This window comes from Zingiber officinale, chromosome 10A, assembly GCF_018446385.1.
Source record: "Zingiber officinale cultivar Zhangliang chromosome 10A, Zo_v1.1, whole genome shotgun sequence".
Classification (NCBI taxonomy): domain Eukaryota; kingdom Viridiplantae; phylum Streptophyta; class Magnoliopsida; order Zingiberales; family Zingiberaceae; genus Zingiber; species Zingiber officinale.
Window position 1 is genome coordinate 33,297,656 of NC_056004.1, and position 23,394 is coordinate 33,321,049.

Here is a 23,394-nt window from a genome sequence, read left to right on the forward strand (position 1 = left end):
TACAGCGTGTATGGTCAGTTGCCTCGCGTGGCCCTTCCGGGCTCGGTTGGAATCTCCCCCGGTCGGGCCACCTGAGATCATCCCAATTTCTCCACGGGAAGCGTTCCTTCTGTTCTCCTCTTCTCTCAATGAATGTCTGTTCCGATCGGCCGAGGCGTGAGTAGGGTTTCTTTCTCGGAAATGATGCTCCCGTGGCTCGTGAGCCCTTCGACCCTCGATTTTTTGGTCGATTCAGCGCTCATGCTGCCTATCCGGTGTAGGCGACCGACGTCTATACTCCTTTGGCGCGGGCTGCTGCACATTAGGGTCACCTTGGCACTCCCACGTGTTGTGCGTCCCTGATTGATGGAACTTACAGAACATCGGGGTCCACTTTTTGCCCTTCTTGAGTTGGGCGGCCTCCATATGGACTGCATGCGTTCTCGGCTCAGGATACAGTTGCGACTTCGCGGCCCTGGGACCGGTTGGAGGCTGGTGGTTGCTTGGTCTCCTCCGATCGGCCTCCAGTTGAGGCTCGGCAGGCGCCTCTTTCCTTCGGGCCGCTTGCGCTTCTTCCACGTTGATGTATTCCGTGGCCTTCCTTTGGAGATGAGCGAAATCATTCGGGGGTCTGCGGATGAGGGATCGGAAGAACTCACCCTCTACGAGCCCTTGAGTGAAAGTGTTTACCAGCACTTTTGATGAGACTGCTGGTATGTCCATCGCAGTTTGGTTAAATCGTTGAATGTATGCTCTGAGCGCTTCTCGGGAACCTTGCTTAAGAGAAAACAAGTTGGCGCTTGTTTTCTGATGCCGGTGGCTACTCGCGAAGTGGTGCAGGAAAGCGGCCCGGAAATCCTTGAAGCTGCGTATGGACCCGGTCGGCAACCTGGTGAACCACCGTTGAGCTGGTCCCGAAAGCGTTGTCAAGAATACCCTGCACTTCATCCCATCGATGTACTGATGCAGAGTGGCCGCGTTGTCGAACTTGGCCAAGTGATCATCTGGGTCGGCGCTCCCATTGTACTCCCCAATCGCCAATGGGGTGTAGTGGCGAGGTAAGGGATCCTCCATGATTCCTCGTGAGAACTGGTCATTGATCCGTTCGGGCGAGTCTCCGTCTCGTGGCACTTTTCCCTTCCTCGCATCCCTTTCGGGCACCTCATCTGACGAGGAACCTCGGTCTCACCGAGCTCTGCCTCCTTCCTCTGAGGGCGTCCTAAACAATGCTCGGTGAAAAGGGATTGGCGTGTTTGGTGATGGTCTGGTCGTGTCTGATCTCTTACCCACGTCCAGGCGAACTATGGGTTCGGCTCCGCGACCAGGATCTACAGGCTGGCCAGATCCTGAGATGGCTGGCTCCTGTGCCGGTCGATCGGCTAGCATTCGTTGCTGTTGTTCCATTGCTCTCGCCACTCCTGCTCGGATCAGCCTCTCCAAGTCTTCTGTCGTCAGCGTTACGATTGTTGATCGTCCGGTGTCTTCCATCCTCCACTTTTGGGTTCAAGTTGAAGTTCCCACAGACAGTGCCAATTTGATCCTGCCCTGAAGCTGAGTGGACGGCTGCCGGGAAATAACGCTGAAGTGGATCTCCGCTACGAGGAAGGTTTTCCGCTCCTTCGATCAAAAGTCGTTAGTGCCAAGCCGGGAGAGGGTTCCCGGTGACAGCCCTCCGACGCTCAAGTCACATACCAGCAAGTGGAGAATAGAGACAGCAAAAGAGAAGTGAATAGTGGCTCTAGAGAGTCTCTGCGCGTACCTCCGCGGGTGGCCACTCCTCTTCTTATATAGAGCTTCGACGGGTTGACTACACACTTCCCGGGCGGACGCGACTTCCTAAGCTTTCCTCAATAGCTAATATCGGGAAAGGATCCCTGACACCTTACCATAATGGGGCGGATGCATTTCTGCCAAGGCGGCGCAATCTTCTTCCGTACGATTTCCTGTCCATTCGCGCCGTCAGCCGACGGCATTGACTCCCAAAAGGATGTTATGACATATTTCCCTTCTTAAGTGTCAGCCGCTAATCTGATGACACTTCCCTTGGTCCATCCGACCGACCAACTCTTTAGCCTTCTACGGGTATATCTATTCCGATCAGCTTGAGTATCCCTTTCCTCAGCCCGTCTTAGATTCAGCCCGCCTTCTTTGAACTCTTTAGGCTGATCGGGTTGTGGGCTCGGCCTCACTGCCACAAACTCCTGCCGCTCGGCCTATGGGGACTTTGGCTCGGCTAGTCTCTTAGCTGACCACCTTTTGACTTTGACGACCATCCGAACGTTGAACCTCCTCGGCGGTGGGCCCTCCTAGGTCCTCACCGGATCATCTAAGAATATCATATGGTTAGAGATAGTTAGGAACCCTAAAAATGAGGTTTAATGGCTGAAATAAACTCATTTCATTCAAAAATATAACTACCAATCGATTGGTAATTGACACCAATTGATTGGTGGACTAAAACACTAAAATTTTAATTTTCAGACTGAATTTTAGAAATACATAAGTAATTCTATAATTTTTGAAAAGTTAAGAAATTTCATATGGACATTATTTATGTCAAATACTATAAGAGAAAAATAGTTTCCTATGAAAATATATCTTATTTTCAAATGTCAAATACTATCAGAGAAAAATAGTTTCTTATGAAAATATATCTTATTTTCAAAGATGGTACAAGGTTGGAAACCATTAAAAACTTCAATGTTTCACTTTAACTTTATATTTAACTAATCAATGATGATTTCAATCAATAAATAGACTTTACCAAGGTTTTCTAAAATAATTTTAAAATAGTTTTCAAACATAATTTTGAACTATGTTTGATGAGCTAAACGAACATGACTTGCACATTAGCTTTCTCCATGATTGGTCAACATAAGATTCATTTGTTTTGATGAAACTAAAACTCGAATAGATGTATTAAATCAATATCTTGAGATTTACTTATCCTCCTAACATCTCACTTATATCTAATGCATCTTAATGCACATACAAGTTAATTCTATAGTTCTTGTGAGATGTATAAATTCGTTTCCCCTAAATTAAGGGGTTATGCATCTTTAACTAGGTATTTTAAACTTGATCATCCTACCTATGATGTCAACTAATGTGATTGTTCTTAATTTCAAGAAGTTTAAAGTTGCATGTAAATGAGTATGACATACATTGTATGTCTTTAAAAAAGAAATCTAAATCTATTATAACTTGAATGATGCAAGTATAACATGATATGTATCATTTTTCATGACAATATGAATGTATGCAATGATTTCATGATGTGCGATAGAACACACAATCAAGGTAGTTACGACTCATAAGAAAATATCTATATTTTCATCTAAGTGTCATCAATTAATCACTATGTCAAATTCATGATTTGACATAGGCAGTCCTATATCCTTCGAATGTGCCAAAAATCTCAACTTGACACTCTTTTGAATTCTATTTTATTTGTACCAATTTGATTAATCTTAAGATCTCAATTCTTATTGGTACACAATAGAAATCTTCCAAGATAAGATTAAAATTTTCATTTTCAAATATCATAATACTTTGAAAATGTCATAAAATTCTATTTTCACCATGGTTGGGTTAACTACTCTTCCAATTTAGGTTGACACACCCCTAAAATCCATTTAGTATGAAGAGATCACACTCTTAGAAATCCAATACCTATTAGAGCTCTTTGGGTGCACTAAATACTCACTAGGGATAACTTCCTTAGAATTTTTTTTAATGACTCTCTTAAGCTTCTTAAAAGTCTTAGTCTTACTAGTCTCCTCAAGGTTAACACTAGAGATGACCTCCCTTGTAATCTTGACTTGACTCCTAGACCTAAGATTAGTTCCATAATTATATGAAACTTTGTGATATGAGGGCACATTATCCTTGGATTTAGGTTTGTATCCCAAACCTTTCTTACCCTTAGATGACTCTTATCTACCTAATCCTAGGTTTTACTTCTTGCATCCTTTAATATTATTTGTCATTTTCTCTAGAGTCTTATCCAATTTATCAAATCTTGATCTCAAAACTTGATTTTCAATCCTTAAATCCGTAAATTTTGATTTTGCATGATTGCCTTGGATAATTTTCTTTTAAGGCATATATCTAAATTGATTAGGGTTCTTGCTTAGATCATTTTTATATTTATATCCTTAGGTAAGGTTGTTCTTACATGATAATCTATAATCATCCTTAAATTTTCATGTTTTTCTATTGTCATGATAATAAACACTAAAATCATAATATTTAGGTCTAGCATGCATTTTATCATGATGTGAAGGAGTAACATTATTAAATAATACCTTAGGAGCTCCCCCTTGATTTGAGTTTTCTTGTTTGTTCTTAGCCAGATTCCTCCCTTTGGACATTGATTCTGGTAATGTCTTTGTTGATTGCATAAGAAACATATAATGTGCTCCCTGTCATTTCGTTCCAAGGGGCCACCTTTTTTGGCTTCTTCTTTGCCTTGAGTGTCATTTGAGCGTTCTTCTTGACTAATTTTGAATACTTGCTCTTACAGTGTACTTCCTCCCTACATTCAAAGCATATTATAGGATCTTTATTCTTACCAATTGAAATTGTTATACCTTCGCTCGTAAAAGTGACACATTCTTCTTCCTTATTAGCTCTAGAAGGCGAGGGTTTTTCTTTTTTTGATGTCAATGAGCTATCCCCCTCAATCCTTGAAGTAGATGCTTCTTTAATTGACATTGAGATTGAATATTCATGAAACTTTATTAACTTAGTCCAGAATTCCTTGATATCTTGATATTCACCTATCTTGCACAAAATGTCGTTAGATAAAATATTTACTAATAATTTAGTTACATTCTCATTTGCCTCCGATTTTTGAACTTGCTTCTTAGTCCATTTATTTTTCCAAAAAAAAATTCTTTTTATATTTCTTGGAGCTTCAAATCCTTTCATTAGAGTAAGCCATTACTCTATATCCATCATAGAAAAATTCTCTATTTTTGATTTGTCACTTGGACTTTCTTTTTGCCAACTTTTCGCTAGACTTTCGGATCACCAAGTGTCTAGTCAACCTTGACCCACTTGACCTTTTCTATTGTCAACTTCCCGTTAAACTTTCAATCACAAAGTGTTCAGTGAATAGTGAGCTACTTGGAATTTCTTCTTGTCAACTTCTCGTTAGATTTCCGATCACCAGTGCCCAATCAACCTTGACCCACTTGGACTTTTATTTTGCCAACTTCCCATTGAACTTTAGATATCATCAAGTATCTAATCAACCTTAACCTATTTGACTTCTTATGTCAACTCTCTATTAGACTTCTGATATCATTAATTATCTGGTCAACCTTCACCTACTTGATATCTTATTAACATATTGATAAAAAATTAAGACTCAAACTCAAGTCAAATTGAATTTGATCAACCCGGTCAATCTTAACATGAGATGCACCAACAAAAACCTCTATTTGAAGTTAAATGTATTTAAGTGGTTAATCAATTTCATCATATTCCCATGAGCTTGTTCTCTCCCTCTCTCTTCCTCTCATTTTTTAAAAGAAAGTTTAGGCCTTGATTGCTACTTCATTGCTTGATATGTAAAAGATTTTGATTTTAAAATACCTTAGATCACACAGAGATAAATGTGCTCATAAGTCCTATTGGTGTATTTTGGAAAATGAATAACTATTATTTTTTTATAATATTTGATCTTGTCTGAAATCAGAGTCAGACGAAGGTCGGCTGAGATGTCGTTAGTGTTGACAGAGAGAAGACTCGAACACCCCTAGCATATGTGCCCAGGAAAATAGACCCTCCACGTGGTACTAATGTACGACGGTGGTTAAACCGGTGGTACTTGGGATCTGCGCACATTCAGACAAGCACACAGAGCGTTAGAGACTAGAAACTAGGAAAAAAGTCTCTGGCGCAGGCCCTCTAACGCTCAAGTCAAGTACTTCTTCCCAAGAAAAATAGTGTATGAAGGAAAAAGAACTGTAAAAGATAAGTGCGAATGTGCGCGTACCTGTTCAAGAGAGAGGACCTCCCTTTTTATATGACCATGTGTACCTCTAGAGTCTGACTGATGTCAGAGAATGTTAGGTGTCAGGCATGTCAGGTGATGGAGAATATGTGACACCCTCTTATGGATTGAGAGAAGGTTCTATTCACAGATGATAGCAGACCATTGGAATATTCCCTGACATATGACAGTTATTCCTTGATAGGCGGTTACGATTCTCTTACATTGTTGTCGCCTAGTGCCTTCTGTCCCGCCCAGGTTTAGCTACGACCCGTTCGTGCTGACTGTTAGAGTGTGGTGCCTGGCCCGAGTTCTGGTGAGGGAGCTGCGACGAGGGTCCCTTATTTCACGCTTGGAGTACTGAAGAGCTAACCGTGAGTTGTCTTACTAAAAGCACTAGGCCTATCTATGCAGATCGAGTTGAGGAAACTAGACCAGTCAAGGAGGGATGGTCAGGCCTTACTCCAAGCTGCATCTCATATCTCTGATCTAGGATCCTAATATGTCAGTACCCGACTAGAAATTATGCGGTTGATGACGTCAGGTGGTCTAACTCCTTTTCCATAACTACTGACTGTCACACACCCTTGACTTCTGACTCCCATGTTCCCTTGTCTTCTGACTGTCACATCCCCTTGACTTCTGACTACCATGTCCCCTTGACTCCTGACTAGACCCCGTGGTTGTTTTGATGTGATCAACCAAGTTAGTTTAGGTCATGTTTGATTTTGATCCCTATGTCTAAGTGTGCAGGAGATTAGGAGCACAAGAAGTCAAGCGGAAGTCGCAGCTAGTAAGAAGGATGGCACGAGAAGAAAGTCGATGGGCTCGGTGCATCCGAGGGATGAAAGGGTTGCGGAAGAGTACACCGGTGGACGAGAAGAATGTACGCGATGTTTGAGGGATGAGAAGTTAGACCGGAAGCCTGCTCGAGGAGAAGGCTGAAAATTAGATTCAGGTGAGCCCTATTCCGGTGGTCGAAATAACCCAGGAGATCGCAACAGCAAAGGAGCGAAATGGAGCTGCAAGTTCTACTGGAGGCGCCTTCAAAGGCAGTTGAAGGCGCCTCTGCGCCTTCTGTGGAAGGCGCCTTCCATGGCTGGAAGGCGCCTTTGATGAACAGTGCGAAGGCGCCTTCCAAGGCTATGGAAGGCGCCTTTGGCCATTCAAACGAACCGTTGGCAGCGGATAAAGTCTTATCCGTTGCTACCTTGCTTGAGGCACCCTCCATCAATCTTGGAGGTGCCCTCAAGCTTAGGATAGGATTTTCAGGAGATATAAAAAGGCCCCTGGAGCTAGGAAATAGAACAATAACTTGAGAACAACTACTATAATCATTTCTGAGTCCTTTTTAAGCTTTTCAAAGAGTGTAAGAGGCTTCTCCGCTTACAGAGAAGGAGATTTTTCTAGTAGAGTTTTGCAACCACCATGGATTAATAACCACCTAAGTTATAACCAAGTCAAATCTATTTGCCTCTACTTTTTATTAGTTGTTCATTTTTAAGATTATAATTATTGTGATAGTTCTACTAATCTTAGTTGAAAAACAGAGAAAGATTTTATTTTTCTCTTACAAACACTGCGCCCGCTGACCGGCATCGCTGTGCCAACAAGTGGTATCAGAGCCCAACCGCCTCAAAAGGACTAACCGTCGACTGAAGCATCAAGATCAAGATGATGGTTGGTACAAGCATTCACCCACCAAAGTTCAAGGGAGACTTCGCACAATGGAAAAGCTGGCTGACGGTATTCTTCGAAACAGATTTCGAAATTTTTTTAACAATGAAATATGGTTTTACAATTCTTCCGACTTTGTGGCGAACGGTAAAGTAGAATTCCATCCGCCCAATTTTCTTTCACCCCAGGAGGTTAATCGAATCGGCAGCTACGACTCAGTAAAGGAACTTTGGGAGAAGTTCCTGGAACAGCATGAAGGAATTTCTGAAACAAAGCTTACAAGACGGGATGTGCTCCGGAATCAACTGACGAACCTCTGGATGGAAGAAGGAGAGTCAGTAGCACAACTACATGGAAGAATCAAGGAGCTGATCACCGGACTAACAAACCTCGGAGAAACAGTAACGAATCAAGACACACAAATGTATGCTTTAAATGCATTCCCAAGAACACCCAAATGGAAAACTATAGTAGACTCCTACTACATATCCAAGGATCTCGAGGTAAGTACTTTAGAAAGTATTTACTCCACTTTCGAATTACACGAATCTCGATACACAGGTCAAAGAAAAGGATCGAGTTAGAATGTTGCCCTGAAGGTAAGAACCAACGATTCATACTTCGAAAAATCAATTGATGAAAACGAAGCAACCCTAATGGTGAGAAAGTTTAATAAATTTATTAAGTCTAATAAATTTAAGTCGTAGACAAAGAGAGATTACCGAAACAAAAGAAAGGTCCGATGCTATAACTGCAATGAAGAAGGCCATATTAAAGATGAATGCCCTAAGCTAAAGAAAAAGGAAAAAGGAAAAGTACAAAAGACTAACATCCTCCAAACACAAGATCCTGAAAGCCACGTGGGACGAGTTGTCATCCTCTGAATCTAAAATTGAAGCATACGCCGGACTAGCCCTAACGTCAATCCATCAAGAAGAAGATGAGACTAGCTCAGAGATGAGCATAGATGAAGGGGGAGGATCATCGGAAGAAAGCAGCGATGAAGGGGGAGCATCAGAAATTGAGGTAAGTGAGGTACGCGCTCTCTCTCCAAAGCGGTCCTTTAATTTTATTAAAATTCTTACTAAAGATCTAATGAAATTAGAAAAGGAAAATGTTGAGTTAAAATTGAACTTAGCAAAGGCATGCCCTCTAGAATTGTATGATAATCTAAAATTAGAAAATTAAAAATTAAAATAAAAATCAAAAAATTAAAAAATGACCATGCATGCTTGAAACCAAGTAACTTTCAAAAATCAAAACTAAGAATTTATGGTAGACTAAATTGGTATATTAGACATCACCAGGGACAACTTAGAAAAATTCTCAGAGAATATGTACCCCCAAATTCTTAGTTAACCCAATAGGAAGGAACCTATATTGGGTTCCAAAGTCTTACTTAGATTAAACATTTTTTTTCTAAGGCTTTCAGAAAAGATTAAATGTTTAAATTCATTAAAAGGCTTTGTTTAGAAGTGGTTGATGATCCAATAACCAAGAAGGCCTAGTGCCTCGCCACAGCCTGGAAACTGATTATTGAATTGAATATTTAATTGATAAACTGATAATTTTATGAAATTAATTAAGTTAATGCTTTTAATGTTTGTCAATTATTGGAAAATTTCATAACTTAGAAATTTCAAAAATTTCCATATTATTACCCTATTTTTTTGATGTGATCAAAGGGGGAGAAATAGATACAAGTTGAGGGGAAGTTATAATTTTTTTTTTCAAATTATGAATTCAAATCAGTTTATTTTATACTTAATGTTGCAATTTATTTTATTGCAAACTTTATACTTAAAATATTTTATTTGCAATTTTTGTTATTACTACTTGTTTGTTATTACCCTAACTTGAACTTAGGTTGATGCACATCAAAAAAGGGGAGATTGTTGGACCCCGTGGTTGTTTTGATATGATCAACCAAGTTAGGTTAGGTCTTGTTTGGTTTTGATCCCTATGTCTAAGTGTGTAGGAGCTTAGGAGCACAGAAAGTCTAGCAGAAGACGCAACTAGCGAGAAGGATGACATGGGAAGGGAGTCGATAGGCATGGTGCATCCGAGGGACGAAAGGGCTGCGGAAGAGTACACTGGTGGATGAGAAGAACGTACGTGACGTTCGAGGGATGAGAAGCCGGAGCAGAAGCCTGCTCGAGGAGAAGGCCAGAAATTAGGCTCGGGTGAGCCCTATTCTGGTTGCCAAAATCATCCAAGAGATCGCAGCTGCAAAGGAGCAAAATGGAGCTGCAAGCGCTGCTGGAGGCACCTTTAAAGGCTGTTGAAGGTGCCTCCACACCTTCTATGGAATGCACCTTCTATTGGAGACTGTTGGTGGCCGGCTAGAAGGAGGGTTGAATAGCCTTGCACAATAAAAACAAAACCCTTATTGGACTTTAAAAGAATACTTGCGTAAATTAAATAAAGAAATAAACTAAAAAGATGAGGCTCACGGTTTTGACTTGGTTACAACCGGGGAGGTTGTTAATCGAAGGAATGAATCACACTAAGTATCTCCTTTAGGCGGAGAAGCCTCTTACAGCAGGGAAAGTATAGAAATGAGAAGTTTAAACTAAAAGAAGAGCGCACAAGTGTTGTAATGCTAATTGTTTGTTGATTGAAAAGCTTCTGGGCCAAGGCTGTATTTATAGCATTGGTTGGGGCGCCTGGAGGGGATAAAATTTTATCCCCTTCACAACGGATCACGGTCAAATCATGATCTGGTCAAAGTTGGGTTCCGGGCACCCGGAATTGGTCTGGGCGCCTGGATTAGGTTCAGGCGCCTGGATTGGGTCCGGGCGCCTGGACCACTAAAGTCAACATAGTTGACTTTTTTCGATCCGGGCACTCTACTCCGGTGCTGCTCACCTCGGTCCGGGTTTTCTGCTCCGGCTCTGCTCGCTTGGGTGATTGCGACTAACCGAAATAGGGCTCACCCGAACCTAATTTTTAGCCTTTTCGAGCAACCTTCCGCTCCGGCTTCTTGTCCCTCGAAAACGTCGCGCGCTTCCTTCTCATCCTCCCGCGTACTCTTCTGCAGCACCTCATCCCTTAGACGCACCGAGCCCGCCGGCTCTCTCCCGTGCCATCTTTCTCGTTAGCTGCGTCTTTTGCTCGACTTCCTGTGCTCCTAAGGTCCTGCACACTTAGACACAAGGTTAAAACACCACAAGACCTAACATAACTTGGTTGATCACATCAAAATAACCTTGGGGTTCTAACACCTTCCATGGTTGGAAGGTACCTTCGATAAACAGTGAGAAGGCGCTTTCCAAGGCTATGGAAGGCGCCTTCGGCCAATCAAACAAACAGTTGGCATCGGATAAAGCCTTATCCGTTGTTGCCTTGCTAGAGGCGCCCTCCATCCACCTTGGAGGCGCCCTCAAGCTTAGGATAGGATTTTCAAGAGCTATAAAAAGGCCTCTGGAACTAGAAAATAGAACAACAACTTGAGAACAACTACTATAATTATTTCCTAGTCCTTTCTAAGCTTTTCAAAGAGTGTAAGAGGTTTCTCCGCCTACAAAGAAGGAGATTTTTCTAGTAAAGCTTTGCAACTGCCTTGGATTAATAACCACCTAAGTTGTAACCAAGTCAAATCTATTTGCCTCTACTTTTTATTAGTTGTTCATTTTTGAGATTATAATTATTGTGATAGTGCTACTAATCTTAGTTGAAAAATAGTGAAAGGTTTTATTTTTCTCTTACAGACACTGCGCCCTGTGACCGGCCCCGCTGCGCAAACATTGATTGCCTGGCCTTATCAGACCCCACCTTTATGCACCGTATCACAAGCCTTCCCTCTAAGTCTAGTTAAAGGAGGCTTAAGTCCGACTGACTAAATCCAAACCCTAGTTTCATTTACTTCGCCATTATGACTATAAATGTTGCTCCTTTTCCCAGATTATCAGTATTGTAACCTTTTTAATTGCCCAATCAACCTCGAGGGAAGGGCCACTTTAATTTTTGCAAAAGTTGACTTCCCCCTTTCTCCTCTTTAAAAGGGTCTAACCTCCGCTCAGAGAGACATACTTTTCTCTAACTGACCTCCCTTAATCATGGATTTGAACTCTGAGTTAGATGAACTGCAACACCTCCATCAACAATTGGATCATATGGCCCAACTGCTTACCCAAAGGGGTATTGCCTTAGTTGAGATGACGTTGGATAGGGATCTTCAATCTTCCCTTCACTGAGAAATTGAGGAATTTTGGTTGACCGCTAAATCTCGGGGCCGGTCTGAGATAGTGTTGAAATATAAAGCTTATGCAGACCTGGAGAGCCAAGCCCAATTCTTGATTTATTTGAAAGAGAAACATGCCTCTTCCATATCCCTTCTTCAGGAAGAAGCCCGGATTAAAGATGAAACCATCACTCAATAACGACTCATCATTCAATTGACTCAGGCTGAGCTTGCACAGGCTTTAATTCATCTAGAGCAAGCAGGTCAGGCAGAACGCTTTTGCCCGAGGTGCTGACTCGTGGTTGGCACTAGAAGAGAACTCTGAATGCTTAGATGTCCTTTATGCCTTTACAGATGTATAGATGTAAGAATGAGATTTTGAGGGGTGTCCCCTATATTTTATCAAGTAACTGTAGATCTGATTTGGTTTTAGTCTTCATTCATGTCTCTTTGCTCCTTTCCCATTGGAATGTTGGTGCGGGAAGTATCCGATGATTGAACCTGAATTTTGATAATGACAAAGGGTTCAAAGTTAAGGTTATTTGTGATATAATGAGTTTGAATGAGATTGTAGAAAAGTCCTAAGTATACTTAGGCAAAAGTCCTAGCTGCGGTTAGACGGGTGAAAAACCCTTAAGGGGTGATAACCCTAGGTCTTGGAGGGTGGTAATCCTAGGCGGAAAGTCTTGGTAGGTCGAAGGCTTCTGGAAAAAACCCTATAGTCGGGGACTCTAAGTTGAAATCCTGGTGTCGTGAACTAGGTGGAAGACTGGACGGGTCATGGAGCGAACGTCTAGCAGAAAGTCCTGGAGATTCGGACGCTGAGCAAAAGTCCAATTGGTATGGAGGATCAATCTGGCAAACAGCTAAACTCTCCTAAATAGAGTAGGTGAGGGCGTGTTCCTTGGTGAGGGAACAGTAGGCGTCTGTTCGACCTAGGATTTCTGGAGGTGAAATATGAAGTCAGAACCGGGCAGTCTGGAGACTGTCAAAATAACCTTCTATTTATCTTATGTTATTGTACTAATCTTGTTTTGCAGGGTATACTTTATTTGTAGACCAACATGCCTTGCATGACGAAAATTGTACAAGAAAGCCTCAGATGAATAGTCCCAAGGAGCCCTTCATGGAGCTTGGAGGCACCTCGAGTGAGATGATCGACAACCCCGCAGCAAGGCGCGAGGGCGCCCTCTATGGAGCTTGGAGGCGCCCTGCATGCTGGATGGAGGGCGCCCTCCATGAAGCTTGGAGGCACCCTTAGGCAGATAAACAACAAAGATGTAGGAGCTTATCGACGCTACGAGTTCGGTGGGGTTGGAGGCGCCCTCAACAGGTTATTTAAGCCTGGTTCGAACAGCAGCTTAGATAATCAAGAAAAACACAACCCTTCCTCCATGTGCTGCTCAAAGAACGATCTGACAAAACTGTAACTCGACTCCAACAACCAGAAGCCTCAAGTTTACTGATCTTAGTCGTTGGTATATTTTACTGCACTTTAATTAACTGTACTTAAAGTTGTAATATTTCGAATTGATAGTGATTGCTCAAAGTAACACTCAACGAGTGTGGACCTTGGAGTAGGAGTCGCCACATGCTCCGAATCAAGTAAAACTCTTTGTGTTCGTGTATTCTTTTATTTTTCACTGCGTGTTTTACTCTAACGAACGAATTAGCCATGAGCGCTATTCACCCCCTCCCCCTCTAGCGCTTTTGATCCTACAATTGGTATTAGAGTGGGGTTGCTTCGAATCGGTGAAACCACCATTCAAGTATTTCTTTTTTGTGCTAATTTTTAATTTTCGGAGTCGATCAGAATCAGTAAAATTATTGTCTTTTGATCTATTTTATCGCAATCGAAATTTTCTCTCGAAGATGGTGCAACACCACTCGAGTTCGCATATTTTTCTTAATCCCGCAATACTAATCCAAGACCAAGTCTTGGAACGAGTCTTCTTGTTTTTTTGTGTGCTAGATCCTTAATGGCTCATCAAGAAGGCTACATTACTTCCTGCCTGCCTCTTTTCTCTGACGAGGACTTTGGCTACTGGAAGAGCCGGATGGAATACCACCTCAAGATGCAAGTCGAGATGTGGATAATTATCCAAACCGGTCTCGAGCTTCCATGAGACAGCGCTGGAAAACCGGTATCATGTGTGAATTGGGACACTAGCTTAATGAAGAAAATTGAAGCCAATGCCAAAGCAACCTGCACCTTTCAATGCGACCTAACCAAAGAAGAGCTGAACCGAGTCGGCCCCTTCTCAAGTGCGAAAGAGTTGTGGGAAAAATTGATCGAGCTGCACGAGGGCACTTCCGAGACTAAGGTAAGCAAACGTGATTTAATCTTGAATAAATTGTATAACATAAAAATGCAGGAAGGTGAGATGGCTAGCCAACTTCACGCGCGAATTTAGGATCTACTGAACGGTCTCCATGGAATCGGTCAAAAGGTAGAAAACCATAACATAATCAGGTATACACTTAATGCCTTTCCGTGGAATACTTTGTGGGCATCCTTGGTATATGCTTACAAAGTATCCAAGGATCTTCCATCAATTAAGTTAGATGAATTGTTTTCCGAATTTGAATTGCATGAATAGATTAATGCACACTCAACCGAGAAAGAAATTGCTTTGATTGTAGGTACGAGCAGAACTCGGGAACCAAAAGCTAAGCGCAAAACCGAACCCGAGTCCGAAGATGAATCAGACTCAGAAGATGATGACGATGATATCACAGCTGAGATCATCAACCTAGTACACAAACTCTACAAAAAGAAGAAAGGATTCACGAAGAAGAACATCGAAAAGGTGATTCAATCCAAGAAGACACAATCAAGTCCAAAAGTGAGGTTTGATGTAACCTGCTATGGCTGCAACTAAAAGGGACACATCAAAGCCAACTGCCCAAACCAAAAGGAAGCAAAGAAGCAAAGGAAGAAGAAACAACTACAAGTAACATGGGATGAGTCTTCTTCAGAAGACTCCAACGAAGAGCTTCCTCGCACTTACGACCCGAGAACAACTCAAAGAATCAGAAACTGAGAGCGAATCAGAAACCGAGTCCGAACGAAGCCACAGATTCGTATCCATTTTCGAAGGGCCTACCTCCATTGAACATAAAGATTTGGATCAATAGATGTTAGATAGTGGATGCCCGAGGCACATGACTTGAGACAGATTGAAATTTACTAAGCTGAAATTCAAAAACCTAGGGTTTATTGCATTCGACAACGATGGAACACTTAAGGTAATCGAAACAGGTAATATCCAACTGAGTTCTGATTTCTATATTCGAAAAATTTTATTGGTTTATCAATTAAATTTTAACTTAGCATTAGTCAATTATGTGACTCAGGGTACTTAGTCATATTTTCAAATTCTGATTGCTTAATTAAAAGTGTTAAAAATCTTGAAATTACAATTAAGGGAATTAGGAAAAAGAACATCTACACAATTGACCTACCAACCTCCTTATTAAAGTGTCTATTGACACAACAAGAGGAAACTACATTGTGGCACAGAGAACTGGGTCACACTCATACCAGATTCATTTCAAAAATGAGTCAAAATGGCTTAGTTAGAGATTTACTCAAATTAAAATCTATAGAAAATACAGTTTGCAATGCTTACCAACAGGGTAAACAAACCAAATCAACCCACAAGTTAACCAACTTAAATAGAACCAACTCAATACTTGAGCTCCTACACTTAGACCTGTTTGATTCACATGGAGCCAAGTCACTAAGCAAAAACCGATATTGCTTAGTTATAATTGATGATTATTCAAAATTTACTTGGGTAAAATTTCTAAAAACTAAAGATGAAACCTACGAAATCTTTAAAACCTTTTGTAAGTGAGTAGAAAATGAAAAAGATAGCAAAATTAAAAGAATTAGAAGTGATCATGGAGGGGAATTTGAAAACCATAAATTTATTGAATTCTGTGAAATTAATAGATACAAACATGAGTACTTATGCCCTAGAACCCCCCAACAAAATGGTCTAGTAGAACGGAAAAATAGAACCCTACAAGAGGTTGCTAGATACATGCTAAATGAATATAACCTAAATAATCAATTCTGGGCTGAGGCAATAAATATTGCATGCTATATTCAAAATAGAATACTAATTAACAAATTTCACAATAAAACTCCATATGAAATATATTATAATAAAATTTTCAACTTAAATTATTTAAAAGTGTTTGGATGTAAAGTCCACATTCTAAACACTAAGAACTACTTAGGAAAATTGATATCAAAATCAACCCCTGAAATCTTTTTAGGGTACTTCACAACCAGTAAGGCTTATAGAGTCTATAACAAAAATACCCTAAAAGTTGAAGAAACAATTAAAGTGATTTGTGATGAAGAAAATAATTTACCTAACTCAATAAATGAAAATGTTAATCAAAATATAGAAAATATTAATTCAAGAAACATAGAAGATGATGAAGATGTTTAAATTAAACCTAGTGAATAAGAAGAACCAATTATTGAACCTAATATAAGACCATCAAGAATAAGTACCAATCACCCATCTGACCAAATTTTGGGTGACCCAACTCTAGGAGTTCGAACTAGATCATCTTATAAAAACCTAAGTCAGATAGCTTTTATTTCTAAAATTGAATCCAAGGCTATAGAAGAAGTCGTACCAGACCCAAATTGGATATTAGTAATGCAAGAGGAGTTAGCCCAATTTGAAAGAAACTAGGTCTGGAAACTAGTACCTAAACCCATAAATAAAACCATAGTTGACACTAAATGGGTATTTAGAAATAAATTGGATGATAAGCGTGAAATAGTAAGAAACAAAGCTAGATTGGTAGCAAAAGGGTTCAACCAAGTAGAAGGGTTAGACTATGATGAGACCTATGCTCCCGTAGCTAGACATGAATCCATTAGGATGCTGCTAGCCTATGCAGTGCATAAAGGATTCAAGTTATACCAAATAGATGTAAAATCTATATTTTTAAATGGGTTCATCAAGGAAGAGGTGTATGTAAGTCAACCCCAGGATTTGAGGACTTGGACCACCCAAACCATGTCTTTAGGTTAAAGAAAGCACTATATGGACTAAAACAATCACTTAGGGCTTGGTGTGAACGCTTATCAACTTATCTAATAACTAAAGGATTTAAGCAAGGTCAAATAGATCAAACTTTATTTGTAAAAATCCTAGAAAAAGATATCCTTACAGCCCAAATTTACGTAGATGATATAATTTTTAGCTCAACCAATACTAAGTTTTTGAAAGAATTTACCAAATTAATGGAAAGTGAATTTGAAATGAACTTAGTTGAGGAACTTAACTTCTTTTTAGGTTTACAAATCAAACAAACCAAAGACAGAAATTATATCTTTCAAACAAAATATACTAAGGAATTAATTAGAAAATTTGGCATGGAAAATTCTAAAAATACAAATACTACAATGGTAACCAATGTTAAAATTGATTCTAATTTAGATGAAAAATCAGTAGACTTAAAATATTACCGAAGTGTAATAGGGAGTCTACTCTACCTAACTGTAAGTTGACACGATATTCTGTTTGTAGTAGGTATGTGTGCAAGATACCAATCTTGTGCAAAGGAGTTACACCTAACAAGTGTTAAAAGAATACTTAGATACATTAAGGGAACCCTAAATGTAGGACTTTGGTACCCTAGGACCTGCACCTTTGACCTAAATGGCTATTCTGACTCAGACTATGCCGGGTGCAAACTAGATAGAAAAAGCATAAATGGTAGCTGTCAATTTCTAGGTCAATGCTGTTAGAATGTATACTAAAAGTCTAGCTTTTGTAAACATTTATTTGAAATAAGAATCACATTGGTCAAATGTCTACATTTATGCTAAGTGTAGTTGTCTGTTTAATTTATATTGTAGATAACATGGTGTGAGAAGACACACAGAAATTTATGTTATCAGTTCCTTATAAATTATAAATAGTTGCTCACGACCAAGATGGAATGGGACAAACCATTGGAATGGTTGTAGTGTAATTAGGTATTAGTTTATCTTGACTAATAAATTATACTAGTACAATATGAGTGTATTGAGCAGGATCATTTGAGGTAGTATCTTTTTATACTGACTATATAAAGAACAATACCTCTGTTATTATGAAAGTGTGTACTCTTAATCATGATATAATAACAAACACATATACATAATATTTATTTCTTTAATTTATCAAAGGGTGTGATTTAACTCGTTAAATCAATAGGCCCGATATGTTGGGAAATGATATTATTTATATGGTGTGTTGTTGATTATAGAATGAAACTATATCCTAGTAATCTAGGTTGATGATGTCCCCTTGAGGAGCTCATAAGGATTGTCATGTAAACCCTGCAGGTGGACTTAGTCCGACATGACAATAAGGTTAAGTGGTACTACTCTTGGAGCTAGATATTAATTAAGTGAGTTGTCAGTAACTCATTTAATTAGTGGGCATTCAATATTTTAAACACAGGGAGACTAACCCACTCATGATAAGAAGGAGCTCATATAGTAATATGGGATTGGTGCGGTAGTGTAATAATAACTCTTTAGTGGAATGAGATATTATTGATGACCTTGAGTTGGGTGTTCGGGGCGAACATGGGAAGCTCAAGCTCATCGGGAGACCAAAACCAATTCCTCCTCTCGGTCCCTATTGTAACCTCTTATTTATAAAGTCTTATATCCACTAAAAACCCAACTTCTTACCCACTTCTTGGTGGTCGGCCAAGCCTAGCTTGGAGCCCAAGCTAGGACCAGCCAAACCAAATCAAGTTGTGAGCCAAGTTGTGGCCGGCCCTAGCATGGAGCCCAAGCAAGGGTGGCCGACCACATATAGATTAAAAGGAGATTTTAATTTTTAAATCTTTCCTTATGTGGAAGCCATGATTTTAAAAGAGAGTTTTAAAAAATTTAAATCTTTCCTTTTATAGCTTTCTACAAAGGATTAAGATAAAAATTTGATATATTTCCTTATTTGTAGTTAAAAGGAAGATTTTAATTTTTGATAAAAATATTCTTTTTAGCAACCATCCACATGTTTTAAAATAAAGATTTTAATTTATATAATTTTCCTTTTACAACCAACAAGGGATTTAAAGAAAGAAATTTTTTAATTAAAATTTCTTACCGGAAACAAATAAGGAAGTTTTAATTTCATGTTTAAAATTTTTCTTGTTTGGAATTAAAGGGGTGGCCGGCCATTACAAGAAGAAAAGGAAGTTTTAATTTTTTTGTTTTAAAACTTTCCTTTTTAGTTATTGGCAAGGAATATAAGAAAGTTTTAATTATGTTTAAAATTTTCCTTATTTTTCAAGACCAAGGAATATAAAAGAGGAGGAGGGGGTGCCTCACCCAATAACACATCTTCTATTCCTCTCCTCTCTTCCTTGGTGGTGGTCGGTCATTTGCTCTTCCTCTTCTCTTCATCTTTGTGGATGGCGGCATCAAGACTTGAAGGTTGGATTGGTGGCCGGTTCATGCTTGGAGAAGGAGGCATTGTTTCCTAGCATCCCTTGGAGCTTCGTTGGTGGCCAAACTTCATCATCTCTTGTAGAAAGTTGGTGGACGAAACTTGGAAGGAAGAAGAAGGCTTGGGTGGATTCTCGTCTTGGTAGATCATCGCCCACACGATGTCCAAGATAAGAAGAGGAATACAATAGAAGATCAAGAGGTCTATAAGTTACAAGAGGTATAACTAGTTATTAGTTTCCGCATCATAACTAGTTCATCTTTTGTATAGATCTTGAAAAACCAAACACAGGAGGTTATCGGTTTTAATTATCATTTTTGTTATTGATATTCGTTTCGATTTCATGTTTCGATAATGTGTTTCTATTGAGGTTTCTATAGTTAAACCTAGTTTACTGTGAGAATTTAAATATCTGATTTCTTTGAAAGGCTTTGTCTAAGAAGTGATGGATGATCCCATACCCAAGAAGGTCTAGTGTCTCACCACGTTTGACCTGGAAGCCGATCCTTGAAATAGATATTTAATCAACTTCTGTATTATAGTTTAACTTAGGAAGATCACATTGGTTGAACTTGAAGTAAGAATGTTAAGTTTCATTCTCAATTCAAGTTTAACTTCTAAATGGAAAATTTGGATTAATAATGTTAAGAATCGTTTGTAATCCAAATTTAACTTTAGTAGAACACATGGGTAGCTAGGATAGTTCTATACTTGTACAAATTTTTATATAAGGGAACTAGGACGGCATTCCGAGTAGCAACCAACAAATGCCTAGTAAGTTGGTCAAGCAGAAAGCAACAGTGTGTTGCTTTATCCACCACTGAAGTTGAGTACATAGCCCTAGGGGAATGTGCATCTCAACTATTATGGATGATGCATACCTTAAAGGACTATCAACTAGAATATGAAAATATAAAAATTTTAATTGATAACATAAGTTCAATTAACTTAACTAAGAATCTGATTCACCACTCAAGGACTAAACACATAGAAGTAAAACATCACTTTGTAAGGGATCATATGGATAAGGGTGACATTGTACTTAACTATGTTGAGTCCAAGTCAAACATGGTTGACATTTTCATAAAACCCTTATCTGAACTTGAGTTCAGTACACTTAGAAGACAAATATGGGTATGCTTAGTAGAATAGAGTCTATTTAAAAAACATTTTTTTCATTACTATTACTACTTCAAAAGTAAATATTTTTTGCCTGGTTTTAACTTCTAGGAAAAATGTTGTTTTAAAAATACTAATTTTATTAGTGTTTCAAAATTTGGACTTAGCTTAGGTCTCTACCCCCTAGAAAGCATGTACCCCTAGGTTTCAGCCAGAACATCTCACAAACACACTAGGATTACCTTGCTTGTGTATGAAAAACACTTAGAATGGTGTGAGATGTATAAGGTACTGCCTGAACTTCAGAATGCTTATGTCTGTGCATCAACATAGGTCTGGACAATAAATACCAAATTCAAATTAATCAAATTAAGTTATCCAAGCTTAGTCAAACTAACTGGAACACTTAATTTGACTAACCAAGTGAAAGCTGTTGGAACCCCAAGGTTGTTTTGGTGTGATCAACAAGTTAAGTTAGGTCCTGTGTATTTTTAACCCTGTGTCTAAGTGTGCAGTAGCTTAGGAGAACAGGTAGTCGAGCGGAAGACGTAGCTAGCGAGAAGGACGACACGTGGTGCGTTCGAGGGACGAGGTGCTGCGAAAGAGTACACCGGCGGACGAGAAGGAAGTGTGCGGTGATTCCGAGGGACGAGAAGCTGGAGCGGAAGACTGCTCGAGGAGCAAGAGACGCAGCTAGCGAGAAGGTCGTCACGGGGTGCGACCGAGAGACGAAGACTACGGATGAGTACGTTGGCGGGCGAGAAGGAAACACGCGGTGATTTCGAGGGACGAGAAGCCGGCGCGGAAGCCTGCTCAAGAAGACCGGAAGTTGGGTTCGGTTGAGCCCTATTCTAGATGACAGAGATCACCCAAGCGAGTGGAAGACTCGGTCTGAGGCAAACGGAGCTGAAGCAGAAGACCCAGGATGAAAAAAGTCAATGGGGTTGACTTTTCCCTCCGGGGCGCCCGGAACCCTTCCGGGCACCCGAAGTTAACTTTTTGACTAGAATGTGTCAATCACGATCTGAACATTGGGGGATAAAGTTTTATCCCCCCAGGGCTCCCGGAACCCCTTCGGGCACCCCAACCAAGGATATAAATACAATCTTGGTTCAGAAGCTTTTCAACAATTCCAAGCAATTTATTTCAGACACTTGTGCGCTTCTTTTTAGAGTTAAGCTTCTATTTTTTGTACGTCAACGCTGTAAGAGGCTTCTCCGCCTAGAGGACATTTGTTAGTACGCTTTTCATTTACCTTGGATTAACAACCTCCCCGGTTGTAACCAAGTAAATTATGAGTCTCACCCTTTCTGTTTTATTTACTTACGCTTTATATGCAAGTGTTAGTTTAAGAAGTCGAGAAGGGTTGTACTTTTTGTTTTTGCAGGCTATTCAACCCCCCTTCTAGCCAGCCACCGCGATCCAAGAAGTGGTATTAAAGCCAAGGCGCTTCAGGAGAACTAACCACCAATCGAAGCAAAGATAATGGTCGGACCAAGTATCTACTCGCCGAAATTCGAAGGGGATTTCGCTACCTGGAAAAATCGAATGCAGGTATTTTTTACAATAGATTTCGAGTTAATTCTAATAATGGAATTTGGTTTTGTAGCTCCAGAGGAAAAAGAAAAATACCAGTGGATGAAAAAGGAGCAGGCTGACTACGTGGCGAACGGAAAAGCAGAATACCATCTGCTAAGCGTTATTTTGCCACAAGAAGTCAACAGAATCGACAACTACAACTCTGCGAAGGAACTTTGGGAGAAGTTCCTCGAGTTGCACGAAGGGATGTTCGTAGACAAGCTCGCTAGATGAGATCTACTTCACAATCGGCCCACCAGCCTGCGACTTGGGGAAGACGAGATAGTTGCACATCTGCACTCGAGAATTAAAGAAATTGTCACCGGACTTTCAAATCTTGGAGAAAAGGTAAGTAACCGATATTCACTCAGGTACGCGTTAAATTCTTTTCCGAGAAATTCAAAATGGGCATCACTAGTAGATGCCCTTTACATTTCGAAAGACTTAGAAAAAATTTCATTAGAAGAATTCTTTTCTACATTTGAAGTGCACGAATCAAGATGTGTAGGTACGAAGGAGCCCAAGAACAACTGTAACGACTCGGCCCCTCGACCCCTTGGGCGGCCCAACTGGTGACCCATTTGGCGGCCCCTTGGCGGTCCCTTGGGCGACCCAACTGGCGGCCCATTTGGTGACCCCTTATGTCGTCGACCGACGACCCTTGGCCGTGCCGTTACTCACTAGGTCTTCCCACCCCTGGCCAATGGATTTTTGCCTTCTCTTGGATTCAAACTCTAGACCTCCAGGCTAAGTACTAGAGTTTATGAATCCTAATAGCCAAGTGAGCGCCAATAAATTGCCACGCCCCGGGAGAGTCCTTGCCAGAAGAAATTTCGGTAGCATCTCCCCTGTATGGGTGACAATCTGAAACTTTATACATTGCCCTCAGGGCCACATATACCTCGGCCAACACGGCCGAAACAATAACAATAATAAAAATGCAACAACCAAGCATCCACGCAGTTTAATAGTAAACAAACCAAAGCAATGATAAAAAAACTCAAAAACTGCCCTACTCAACTACACCCATAAAGCTCAAAACACGATGAAACAAAATCCACTCACCTCTTCTGCCGTCCAGGCAGGCATATAGTAAAACAAATCCAAATAAAACTTATCGACAACATCCATAAAGTAAACTAATATAAGTCTAGATAGTGCGATAAGAAAATAAGAACCAAAAGTCTGAAACAACACATCCTCGCGACCTGCAGGGGACTAGTAACTGGAACTCTCCGGATAGCTTCAACCTGAAATGTAATAATAACCACGGGGTGAGTCAACTCCTCAGCAGGTAATATTGACATATATAGTAAGAAAATAACAACTAGCACTAATCATGCATACAGTCTCCTGATATAAGAAAGATAACTGTA

At 40.1% G+C, this 23,394-nt stretch overlaps 1 protein-coding gene across 1 annotated transcript; it reads right to left on the bottom strand.

The window, feature by feature from the left end:
• Positions 1-231: 231 nt before the first annotated feature.
• Positions 232-1,053, bottom strand: LOC122026581. The gene has a single exon (XM_042585317.1). The coding sequence runs from the start codon at positions 1,051-1,053 to the stop codon at positions 232-234; it is 822 nt and encodes a 273-aa protein (XP_042441251.1).
• Between the last annotated feature and the right edge of the window lie 22,341 nt (positions 1,054-23,394).

What these genes read in the sequence shown, in the direction of transcription:
- LOC122026581 (XM_042585317.1), bottom strand. Translation starts at nt 1,053, where the DNA reads ATGGAGGATCCCTTACCTCGCCACTACACCCCATTGGCGATTGGGGAG.